This window comes from Oncorhynchus gorbuscha, linkage group LG07 (assembly GCF_021184085.1).
Source record: "Oncorhynchus gorbuscha isolate QuinsamMale2020 ecotype Even-year linkage group LG07, OgorEven_v1.0, whole genome shotgun sequence".
In the NCBI taxonomy this organism is placed as follows: Eukaryota; Metazoa; Chordata; class Actinopteri; order Salmoniformes; family Salmonidae; genus Oncorhynchus; species Oncorhynchus gorbuscha.
This window is the reverse complement of record NC_060179.1, coordinates 61021373-61033632: the sequence shown is the minus strand read 5'-3', so window position 1 is coordinate 61033632 and position 12260 is coordinate 61021373. Positions and strand designations below refer to the sequence as shown.

General features: G+C 44.6%; 1 protein-coding gene across 1 annotated transcript in view; it reads right to left on the bottom strand.

Moving 5' to 3' along the window:
• LOC124040155 (heat-stable enterotoxin receptor-like) overlaps positions 1-5377 on the bottom strand; it is a 28721-nt gene extending 23344 nt beyond the window's left edge. Inside the window, exons 1-3 of the mRNA XM_046357060.1 lie at positions 4693-5377; positions 4251-4363; positions 3962-4029 (exon numbers count right to left, since the gene is read on the bottom strand). Of these exons, the coding sequence (XP_046213016.1) occupies positions 3962-4029; positions 4251-4363; positions 4693-4906 (395 nt within the window). The 5' untranslated portion in view covers positions 4907-5377. The remainder of the gene's footprint in view (positions 1-3961; positions 4030-4250; positions 4364-4692) is intronic.
• Positions 5378-12260: the final 6883 nt, after the last annotated feature.

Sequence of the window (12260 nt, the reverse complement as noted above, 5' to 3'; positions counted from 1 at the left end):
AGAAAGAGAAAGAAAGAGGGATGGAGACAGAGAGAGAGACAGCGAGAGAGAGAGAGAGAGAGAGAGAGAGAGAGAGAGAGAGAGAGAGAGAGAGAGAGAGAGAGAGAGAGAGAGAGAGAGAGAGAGAGGAGAGAGAGAGAGAGAGACAGTGAGAGAGAGACGGCGAGAGAGAGAGAGAGAGACAGAGAGAGAGAGAGAGAGAGAGAGAGAGAGAGAGAGAGAGAGAGAGAGAGAGAGAGAGAGAGAGAGAGAGAGAGAGAGAGACAGCGAGAGAGAGAGAGAGAGAGAGGGATATGGGCAGAGGGATGGAGGGTATGTGAGACAGAAAGACAGACAGACACACACAGGGGCGTCGGCGCCGACAGAGATGGCAGCCTCGCTTCGCGTTCCTAGGAAACTATGCAGTTTTTTTTTTTTTTTTTTACGTGTTATTTCTTACATTAGTACCCCAGGTCATCTTAGGTTTCATTACATACAGTCGAGAAGAACTACTGAATATAAGATCAGCGTCAACTCACCATCAGTACGACCAAGAATATGTTTTCCGCGACATAAACAGGACAACGGAATGGATCGCATGCAGCGACCCAAGAAAACGACTCCGAAAAAGAGGGAAACGTAGCGGTCTTCTGGTCAGACTCCGAACAAGGGCACATCGCGCACCACTCCCCAGCATTCTTCTTGCCAATGTCCAGTCTCTTGACAACAAGGTTGACAAAATCCGAGCAAGGGTAGCATTCCAGAGGGACATCAGAGACTGCAACGTTCTCTGCTTCACGGAAACATGGCTTACTGGGAAGACGCTATCCGATGTGGTGCAGCCAACGGGTTTCTCCACGCATCGCGCCGACAGAAACAAACATCTTTCTGGTAAGAAGAGTGGCGGGGGCATATGCCTCATGACTAACGAGACATAGTGTGATGAAGGAAACATACAGGAACTCAAATCCTTCTGTTCACCTGATTTAGAATTCCTCACAATCAAATGTAGACCGCATTATCTTCCAAGAGAATTCTCTTCGATTATAATCACAGCCGTATATATCCCCCCCCAAGCAGACACATCGATGGCTCTGAACGAACTTTATTTAACTCTTTGCAAACTGGAAACCATTTATCCGGAGGCTGCATTCATTGTAGCTGGGGTTTTTAACAAAGCTAATCTGAAAACAAGACTCCCTAAATTTTATCAGCATATCGATTGCGCAACCAGGGTTGGTAAAACCCTGGATCATTGTTACTCTAACTTCCGCGACGCATATAAGGCCCTGCCCCGCCCCCCTTTCGGAAAAGCTGACCACGACTCCATTTTGTTGATCCCTGCCTACAGGCAGAAACTCAAACAAGAGGCTCCCACGCTGAGGTCTGTCCAACGCTGGTCAGACCAAGCTGACTCCACACTCCAAGACTGCTTCCATCACGTGGACTGGGACATGTTTCGTATTGCGTCAGATAAAAATATTGACGAATACGCTGATTCGGTGTGCGAGTTCATTAGAACGTGCGTCGAAGATGTCGTTCCCATAGCAACGATAAAAACATTCCCTAACCAGAAACCGTGGATTGATGGCAGCATTCGCGTGAAACTGAAAGCGCGAACCACTGCTTTTAATCAGGGCAAGGTGTCTGGCAACATGACTGAATACAAACAGTGCAGCTATTCCCTCCGCAAGGCTATTAAACAAGCTAAGCGTCAGTACAGAGACAAAGTGGAATCTCAATTCAACGGCTCAGTCTCAAGAGGCATGTGGCAGGGTCTACAGTCAATCACGGACTACAAGAAGAAACCCAGCCCAGTCACGGACCAGGATGTCTTGCTCCCAGGCAGACTAAATAACTTTTTTGCCCGCTTTGAGGACAATACAGTGCCACTGACACGGCCTGCAAAGAAAACATGCGGTCTCTCCTTCACTGCAGCCGAGGTGAGTAAGACATTTAAACGTGTTAACCCTCGCAAGGCTGCAGGCCCAGACGGCATCCCCAGCCGCGCCCTCAGAGCATGCGCAGACCAGCTGGCCTGTGTGTTTACGGACATATTCAATCAATCCCTATACCAGTCTGCTGTTCCCACATGCTTCAAGAGGGCCACCATTGTTCCTGTTCCCAAGAAAGCTAAGGTAACTGAGCTAAACGACTACCGCCCCGTAGCACTCACTTCCGTCATCATGAAGTGCTTTGAGAGACTAGTCAAGGACCATATCACCTCCACCCTACCTGACACCCTAGACCCACTCCAATTTGCTTACCGCCCAAATAGGTCCACAGACGATGCAATCTCAACCACACTGCACACTGCCCTAACCCACCTGGGCAAGAGGAATACCTATGTGGGAATGCTGTTCATCGACTACAGCTCAACATTCAACACCATAGTACCCTCCAAGCTCGTCATCAAGCTCGAGACCCTGGGTCTCGACCCCGCCCTGTGCAACTGGGTACAGGACTTCCTGACGGGCCGACCCCAGGTGGTGAGGGTAGGCAACAACATCTCCTCCCCGCTGATCCTCAACACGGGGGCCACACAAGGGTGCGTTCTGAGCCCTCTCCTGTACTCCCTGTTCACCCACGACTGCGTGGCCACGCACGCCTCCAACTCAATCATCAAGTTTGCGGACGACACAACAGTGGTAGGCTTGATTACCAACAACGACGAGACGGCCTACAGGGTGGAGGTGAGGACCCTCGGAGTGTGGTGTCAGGAAAATAACCTCACACTCAACGTCAACAAAACTAAGGAGATGATTGTGGACTTCAGGAAACAGCAGAGGGAACACCCCCCTATCCACATCGATGGAACAGTAGTGGAGAGGGTAGCAAGTTTTAAGTTCCTCGGCATACATATCACAGACAAACTGAATTGGTCCACTCACACTGACAGCATCGTGAAGAAGGCGCAGCAGCGCCTCTTCAACCTCAGGAGGCTGAAGAAATTCGGCTTGTCACCATAAGCACTCACAAACTTCTACAGATGCACAATCGAGAGCATCCTGGCGGGCTGTATCACCGCCTGGTACGGCAACTGCTCCGCCCTCAACCGTAAGGCTCTCCAGAGGGTAGTGAGGTCTGCACAATGCATCACCGGGGGCAAACTACCTGCCCTCCAGGACACCTACACCACCCGATGTTACAGGAAGGCCATAAAGATCATCAAGGACATCAACCACCCGAACCACTGCCTGTTCACCCCGCTATCATCCAGAAGGCGAGGTCAGTACAGGTGCATCAAAGCTGGGACCGAGAGACTGAAAAACAGCTTCTATCTCAAGGCCATCAGACTGTTAAACAGCCACCACTAACATTGAGTGGCTGCTGCCAACACACTGTCATTGACACTGACCCAACTCCAGCCACTTTAATAATGGGAATTGATGGGAAATTATGTAAATATATCACTAGCCACTTTAAACAATGCTACCTTATATAATGTTACTTACCCTACATTATTCATCTCATATGCATACGTATATACTGTACTCTACATCATCGACTGCATCCTTATGTAATACATGTATCACTAGCCACTTTAACTATGCCACTTTGTTTACTTTGTCTACATACTCATCTCATATGTATATACTGTACTCGATACCATCTACTGTATGCTGCTCTGTACCATCACTCATTCATATATCCTTATGTACATATTCTTTATCCCCTTACACTGTGTATAAGACAGTAGTTTTGGAATTGTTAGTTAGATTACTTGTTGGTTATCAGTGCATTGTCGGAACTAGAAGCACAAGCATTTCGCTACACTCGCATTAACATCTGCTAACCATGTATTTGTGACAAAAAAAATTGATTTGATTTGAGGGGAGAGTGGGAGAATGACACAACAGTATGTAATAAATTACTGTGTTATTAAAATGTAACTACAAGAGTAAACAAGTTGAATAAAGGTGTGGGCAATATATATAGAGGAAGTAAAAGAGAAAGGGTGTCACAGCAACACAACACTTACTCAACCATCTGAAAGGTTGCATGGGTACAGGTGGGCCCCAGCAAAACCCAGCCCTCCTGGCCTGTTTTCTGAAACAAAGGAGAAGCAGCTTAGATATGTGTGTGTGTGTGTGTGTGTGTGTGTGTGTGTGTGTGTGTGTGTGTGTGTGTGTGTGTGTGTGTGTGTGTGTGTGTGTGTGTGTGTGTGTGTGTGTGTGTGTGTGTGTGTGTGTGTGTGTGTGTGTGTGTGTGTGTGTGTGTGTGTGTGTGTGTGTGTGTGTGTGTGTGAGAGAGAGTTGGTTAACACTCACAGTTAGGTTCTTCAAGGTCTCCACCACTTCACAAGTGCTGCTTTTGCAGCCTTTCTTGCTGTACAAACTAGTCTCGAGCCCAAGGAAGTTTGCAGTCAGGTTTCGCTTCACTCCTTGGAAAAGAAAACATCAATACACCATAATGGTGGCACAAAGATTACGGACCCACAGATAGTCAGCAGAACATCAAATCTGAGCTGATAAGATAAGTTAAATCACAAAAAATTAAGCTAAAAATATTTAGGTTAGGCTAAGGTCCTTACATCTATAACACAATGTAGGCCTAGGATATCCTTATAAACCAATTTTGTTTTTCATAGTCTGCTATATGTGATAATTGTACACTACCAATTAAGGGGGCTCAGCCACGGTGGGACTTGAACCAGCAGCCCTGTGCAAATGCTCTATTAATTTACAGTTTTAAAATTATAATTACATTTACCGTTTGGACAGCTTTTACAGGGGAGTTCAGCGTCGAGCTGTATCGCACTCTCCACAGCGCTACGGACAAATGTCATACTCCAGGGAGAGATGTCGTCATCCAGCAGAACTACGTTCATCATGATCCCATCCAGACAGTGAGGGTATATCGCCTCGCATCGGCCTGCGATCAACACCATCCAGCAGACACACACCCACCAACCTCTATGAGCCATTCTGAGGACTTAATGTATAAGCTAATGAATGTTCCTATTTTTCATAAGGAGAGTCTTTGGATTTCCCAGTCTAGATGACCTGTTCTGGTACCAATGGTGTTGAGAAGATGTTCAATGACAAGACATTGAGCTGTGGGTAAAATCCATTTGCCAGAAATGTTCTAATAATTCCAAAAAGTAAAAAGTTACTTGTCATCCCTTTTATTCTGTATTCCAAATATCGCAATATTCTCACGGAATATATATTCCATTCAGCACATTTACTTTTTCCAGTTGGAAAACAAAATTGGTGTGTGAAAAACAGCCTATAAAAATGTACTTACAACTCTGAATGTCTCAAACGTTTTTCATTCATTTAACTACTTACTGTGAAATCTTTCATTGATCGACTGCTTTGTTTCAAAACAAGGATGTATGGATTTACACACCTGCTTTGTTCCGCTCAGATTCGACAACTCACCTGCTTTCTTAACTCACCTGTTAATGAACAACTGGAATCGACACATAGTCTGAGGGATGGGTTGGTCTGCCAATAACTTCCTCACCATTCATTGTTCAAGGTCCGTATGAACCAATACTCAGACATACTGCACACTTCACATCACACAACCACCATGTGGACAATACACACAGGCTAGTACACATCCATTGGCCTGTAGGCCTATAGGGTAAAATGACTGGAGTCAACAGCATCAAATGGGTAATGAGGCATCCACCTGATTTCACTACGAATAATGTATGGACCTCCCTTCCATCTTATATAGTGCAAGTGAACAGCAAACCTGGTTTCATAAACAAATAAAACAACACCTCATGGCACAACGCCTCTCCCCCATGTGACCTACTTGTTGTGTGTATGCACTGACATGTACTGTACTTTTTATATATTATTTATTTGAACCTTTATTTAAATAAAGTCAGTGTATGTGTAACGGATAGATGCACACATACACACTACATGTTAATGTTTTTAAATGTATGTAAATTGTTTTGCCTGTAATGTATTTTTTTGTTATGTGTCGGGCCCCAGTAAGACTAGCTGTTGCCATTGGCATCAGCTAATGGAGATCCTAATATATCCTAATCAAATGGTAAGACAGGAAAGGGGAAATGGTGGTTTCTAATTGGAAAGTCTGGAAATGATCAAATCTGTTTCAAATGGCAGCCGAGATAAAATCTCAAAGGACCTGATGAGAAGAAAAATCCAGAAAATCACATTGTAGGATTTTTAATGAATTTATTTGCAAATTATGGTGGAAAATAAGTATTTGGTCAATAATAAAAGTTTATCTCAATACTGTGTTATATACCCTTTGTTGGCAAGGACAGAGGTCAAACGTCTTCACAAGGTTTTCACACACTGTTGCTGGTATTTTGGCCCATTCCTCCATACAGATCTCCTCTAGAGCAGTGTTGTTTTGGGGCTGTTGCTGGGCAACACAGACTTTCAACTCCCTCCAAAGATTTCTTATGGGGTTGAGATCTGGAGACTGGCTAGGCCACTCCAGGACCTTGAAATGCTTCTCACGAAGCCACTTCTCCGTTGCCCGGGCGGTGTGTTTGGGATCGTCATGCTGAATGACCCAGCCACATTTAATCTTCAATGCCCTTGCTGATGGAAGGAGGTTTTCACTCAAAATCTCATGATACATGGCTCCATTCATTCTTTCCTTTACACGGATCAGTCGTCCTGGTTCCTTTGCAGAAAAGCAGCCGCAAAGCATGATGTTTCCACCCCCATGCTTCACAGTAGGTATGGTGTTCTTTGGATGCAACTCAGCATTCTTTGTCCTCCAAACACAACGAGTTGAGTTTTTACCAAAAAGTTATATTTTGGTTTCATCTGACCATATGACATTCTCCCAATCTTCTTCTGGATCATCCAAATGCTCTCTAGCCAACTTCAGACGGGCCTGGATATGTACTGGCTTAAGCAGGGGGACACGTCTGGCACTGCAGGATTTGAGTCCCTGGCGGCGTAGTGTGTTACTGATGGTAGGCTTTGTTACTTTGGTCCCAGCTCTCTGCAGGTCATTCACTAGGTCCCCCCGGGGTGAGATCTTGCATGGAGCCCCAGATCGAGGGAGATTATCAGTGGTCTTGTATGTCTTCCATTTCCTAATAATTGCTCCCATAGTTGATTTCTTCAAACCAAGCTGCTTACCTATTGCAGATTCAGTCGTCCCAGCCTGGTGCAGGTCTACACTTTTGTTTCTGGTGTCCTTTGACAGCTCTTTGGTCTTGGCCATAGTGGAGTTTGGAGTGTGACTGTTTGAGGTTGTGGACAGGTGTCTTTTATACAGATAACAAGTTCAAACAGGTGCCATTAATACAGGTAACGAGTGGAGGACAGAGGAGCCTCTTAAAGAAGAAGTTACACGTCAGGTTTTCCACCATAATTTGCAAATAAAATCATTAAAAATCCTACTATGTGATTTTCTGGATTTATTTTTCTCACTTTGTCTGTCATAGTTGAAGTGTACCTATGATGAAAATTACAGGCCTCTCATCTTTTTTAGTGGGAGAACTTGCACAATTGGTGGCTAACTACATATTTGTTTGCCCCACTGTATAGAGAGAGAGGAGAGCGATTTAAATATATATATATAAAGAGAGAGAGAGAGAGAGAGAGAGAGAGAGAGAGAGAGAGAGAGAGAGAGAGAAGAGAGAGAGAAGAGGAGGAACAAGACCCATGAACAGACCAAAGGTTTATAGGACCATAAACTGCATGATAGATATCTTCTCCTCCCGGTAATAAAAGCGGCCAGATTGTGTGTTTCATCTACTCACCTTCTCAAGCCAGTCACACTGTTACTGCCCTCCCTTTAATGGGGTAATCTTCCCTGCAGCTTTAATGACTGCCCAGCTAACAACTCAAGGGGAGAAAGATATTTTTTGTGATGTTACCCGTAATGTTCCCCTAATGTTTGAGTGTGCAGCTTTCTGTTAGTTAGGGGAACGTTCTATCTATGTTAGAAAAAACCTTCTGAGAACCTTTTAGGATATTTTGACGTTAGAGTTGGAACATTCCCCTTGATGTAAAACAGAACGTACCCAGAATGTGGTTACCATGTTCTCAGAATATACAATATGAAGACACGTTTTAGACACGTTTTATGGGAACGTTGCAAGAACATTCATGTGTCCAGTTTTCTGTGGGTTAGGAGAATATTCCATCAACGTCCCACCAAACATACACAGAACATGGTTGCCATGTCCTCAGAACACATGATATTTATGTTCCAGACAAGTTTCATGGGAAAGCTGCAAGAACATCCCCTGTGTATCAGTTGTCAGGACGTCGCCTAAAGGAACCAAAGAAACATTCTCCCCTACAAGAAATTGTTTCGTTATACATCATGCCTTGTTACTGAAGCTAAGCCAATCAACGCCATGATTGGTGAACCAATGATAGCTCTTTGTCTGTTGGCAAGGGATACTCACACAGTGCTTTTAACATACAGTATCCTAATGTCATTATGTGGCAACAGTTACAACACACCTATCTGATCTAATTCAAATGAGTTTGTCATTGAAACTACCAAAGGACACCAATAAGAAGAAGGGACTTGCTTGGGCCAAGAAACACGAGCAATGGACATTAGACCGGTGTAAATATGTTCTTTGGTCTGATGAGTCAAAATTTGAGATATTTGGTTCCAACAGCCATGTCTTTGTGAGACACAGAGTAGGCGAACAGATGATCTCCACATGTGTGGTTCCCACCATGAAGGAGGAGGTGGGGGGGTGCTTTGCTGGTGACACTGTCTGTGATTTATTTAGAATTGAAGGCACACTTAACCAGCATGGATACCACAGCATTCTGCAGTGATACGCAATCCTATCTGGTTGCCACTTACTGGGACTATTATTTGTTTTTCAACAGGACAATGACCCAAAACACACGTCTAGGATGTGTAAGGGCTATTTGACGAAGAAGGAGAGGGATTGAGTGCTGCATCAGATGACTTGGCCTACACAATCACCCGACTTCAACCCAATTGAGATGGTTTGGGATGAGTTGGACCACAGAGTGAAGGAAAAGCTGCCAACAAGTGCTTAGCATATGTGGGAAATCTTTCAAGACTTTTGGAAAATAATTCCTCATGAAGCTGGTACTATAGGTCCTAGATGGCAGGAAGCTTGATGTACTGGGCCGTACGCACTACCCTCTGTAGTGCCTTATGGTGGGAGGCCGAGCAGTTTGTTGCAGAGGGATGTGTTTAGTCCCAGAGTCCTTAGCTTAGTGATGAGCTTTGTGGGCACTATGGTGTTGAACATTGAGCTGTTGTCAATGAACAGCATTCTCATGTAGTGGGAATTTTAATGTTTGTGCTTTTCTTATAACTAATTGCTGTGTTCTATTCATGTACTGTTCTATAAATCAATTTATGTGTTCAGGCAAGTGGCTAACTGAACAAATCCTTCTCTTATCAGTAGCTGCAATTTGGAAATATCCCCAGACCTTGTTTTGAGAACAAACTAAAGATATCTCAGTTAAGGTCTCAGTTTAGAGAGGAGAAGCCTCGTGATGTCTGTCACATGTTATGAAACAGTATTGTTCGGTCACATAAATGAAACAAAACGGTAATGATTAATTAATTAGGCTAAATCATGTGAATGTAACTTTTCTGTGTATAGCTGTATGTAAGACAACTGCTGGGTCTGCCCGGGGAGAGCTCCTAATTGACATGTGTACTATGGTGGTTGGAACTTCTCCAGCACATTGACAATAAACAATGATTCATTTAAGATTGAATTTGAGTGTCCCTGTGTAGGAATTTGTCCACAACACTCACATGCGGTAGGTGTTCCTTTTGTTCAGGTGGGAAAGGGCAGTGTGGAGTGCGATTGAGATTGCGTCATCTGAGGATCTGTTGGGGCTGTATGCGAATTTTAGTTGGTCTAGGGTTTAGGGGATGATGGTGTTGATGTGAGACATGACCAGACTTTCAAAGCACTTCATCGCTATCGACGTGATTGATACAGGGAGGTAGTAATTTAGGCAGGTTACCTTCACTTTCTTGGACACAGGGACTATGGTGGTCTGCTTGAAACATGTAGGTATTACAGACTCGATCAGGGAGAGGTTTAAAATGTCAGTGAAGACACTTGCCTGTTGGTCCGCGCATGCTCTGAGTACACGTCCTTATAATCCGTTGGGCCCTCCAGCCTTATGAATGTTGACCTGTTTAAAGGATTCGGAGAGCGGGATCACACAGTCGTCTGGAACAGCTGGTGCTCTCATGCATGCTTCAGTGTTGCTTGCCTCGAAGCAAGCATAAAAGGCATGTAGCTCATCTGTTAGGCTCGAGTCACTGGGTAGCTCATGACTGGGTTTCCCTTTGTAGTCCGTAATAGTTTGTAAGCCCTGCCACATCCGACGAGCGTCAGAGCCGGTGTAGTAGGATTCAATCTTAGTCCTGTATTGACGCTTTGCCTGTTTGATGGTTCATCTGAGGGCATAGCAGGATTCCTTATAAGAGTCCGGATTAGTGTCCCACTCCTTAAAAGCGGCAGCTCTAGCCTTTAGCTCGGTGCAGATGGTGCCTGTAATCCATGGCTTCTGGTTGGGATATGTCCATATGGTCGCTGTGGGGACGACGTCGTCGATGCACTTATTGATCTCCATCGCCCTACTGTGCGCTCGAAGTGGAGGTCTCAGATTGTGCAGGTGTTGTTCTACTTCATGTGTACCTACACTTGGTGAGTATAGTTATGTAGTATACTAATCTTAGCTTAATGTTCATGATATAAGTTCCTCAATTATGAATCATAATGCTTGTGTGTGTGTGTGTCACACCTTTACTTGTCTCTGTCCTCCATAGTCTCCTTCATACTGTTGTCATAATCACTGCAGCTGATAGATAGCATAGCACATACTCAACTTTTACATGATGATAATCAACACCATCAATCAATGTAATTTGTATTAAAAACAGAATTGTTAGTCTAAATGTAATGTTGCATGTTTCTCATTTGCTTAGGTACCCCACTACCCGGCAATACATTAATGTGTGCACAGCGCTCATTCAAAAATACCCCTCGTTGAGAGACCAGACAGAGAAGGAATATGTAAGAATCCTTCAATTTTCCTACTCACATTAATTCACACTAATAACCTTTTTACACCATTGTGACTACCAAGACCATAATATGCTGGCTTAGATATTTAATTCTCACATTTTTAAACAATCACATTTCCAGCAGCATAACAAGACCATCTTCCACACTGCACTGTTAATGTTTACAAGGTGTGTTCAATAAAGACATGAAAACTTATAATTGTTTGTGTGTCATTAGTTTAAGCAGACTGTGTTTGCCTATTGTTGTGAAGATCAGATCAAATTTTATGACCAATAGAAATCCAGGTATTTCCAAAGGGTTCACATACTTGTCTTGCCACTCTATGTGTCACGTCTACTCCCTCTCCTCCCCTCCGGTGTACGTTTACTAACCACCGGTCCTGGCATCCATCATTACGCACACCTGGCACCAATCATTACGTGCATCTGCACTTCATCATGATGCACATCTGGACTCCGTTACCTCACTTATCACCTCCCCTATATCTGGCACACCCTTATGTTCTTTCCCCAGTCAGTACTGTTTTGTGTCTATGTTAAGATGCCACTACTATGTTGTCTTGTTCCATGTTTGTTGATTTATTAAATGTACCACCTGCTTCTTGACTCTCAATGTCTTTACAGAATACTGACTAAAACAATGGAAGCAGCAGGAGTATCTGCCAGACGATCGACGAGCAGGGATACCTTCTTTGCCAACACCCTGGCCAACTGCCACAACTGGGGATGGCTATGGGAGAGGTTCTTCGCAGTGTGCAACATCTCAAACATAGATGGGAGGCGTTGCCGTCAACTAGCGGAGGATAGTCTACAACCAGTCGATCCAGCGAGCCAGCTTAACAGCCCGTTCAGCAATGCACTCAGGTCAGCGATCCCCTTCCGGATAAATATGATGGCACCCCATCTAAATGCCGTGGCTTCCTACTTCAGTCCTCCCTCTACTTTGCGCACCAGATGGGAACTCCCACCACCGAGAGGTACTAGGTTACCACGGTTATTTCTCTGCTGACTGGGTGTGCATTGAAAATGGGCCACGGTCGTCTGGGAGAGAGAAGAGGAGTAGCTAGATTCATATGAGGGGTTCATGGCTCTGTTCAAATGTATCTTCGATCATCCACCGCAGGGCAGAGAGGGGAGTGAGCTGCTACTCCAATTACAGCAGGGGGACCAGACGGCCTCTGAGTACACTCTCACCTTCCAGACAGTGCAGCATACAGCGGATGGAATGAGACGGTTCTTCGTACTCTATTCAGAAGAGGTCTGCGCGA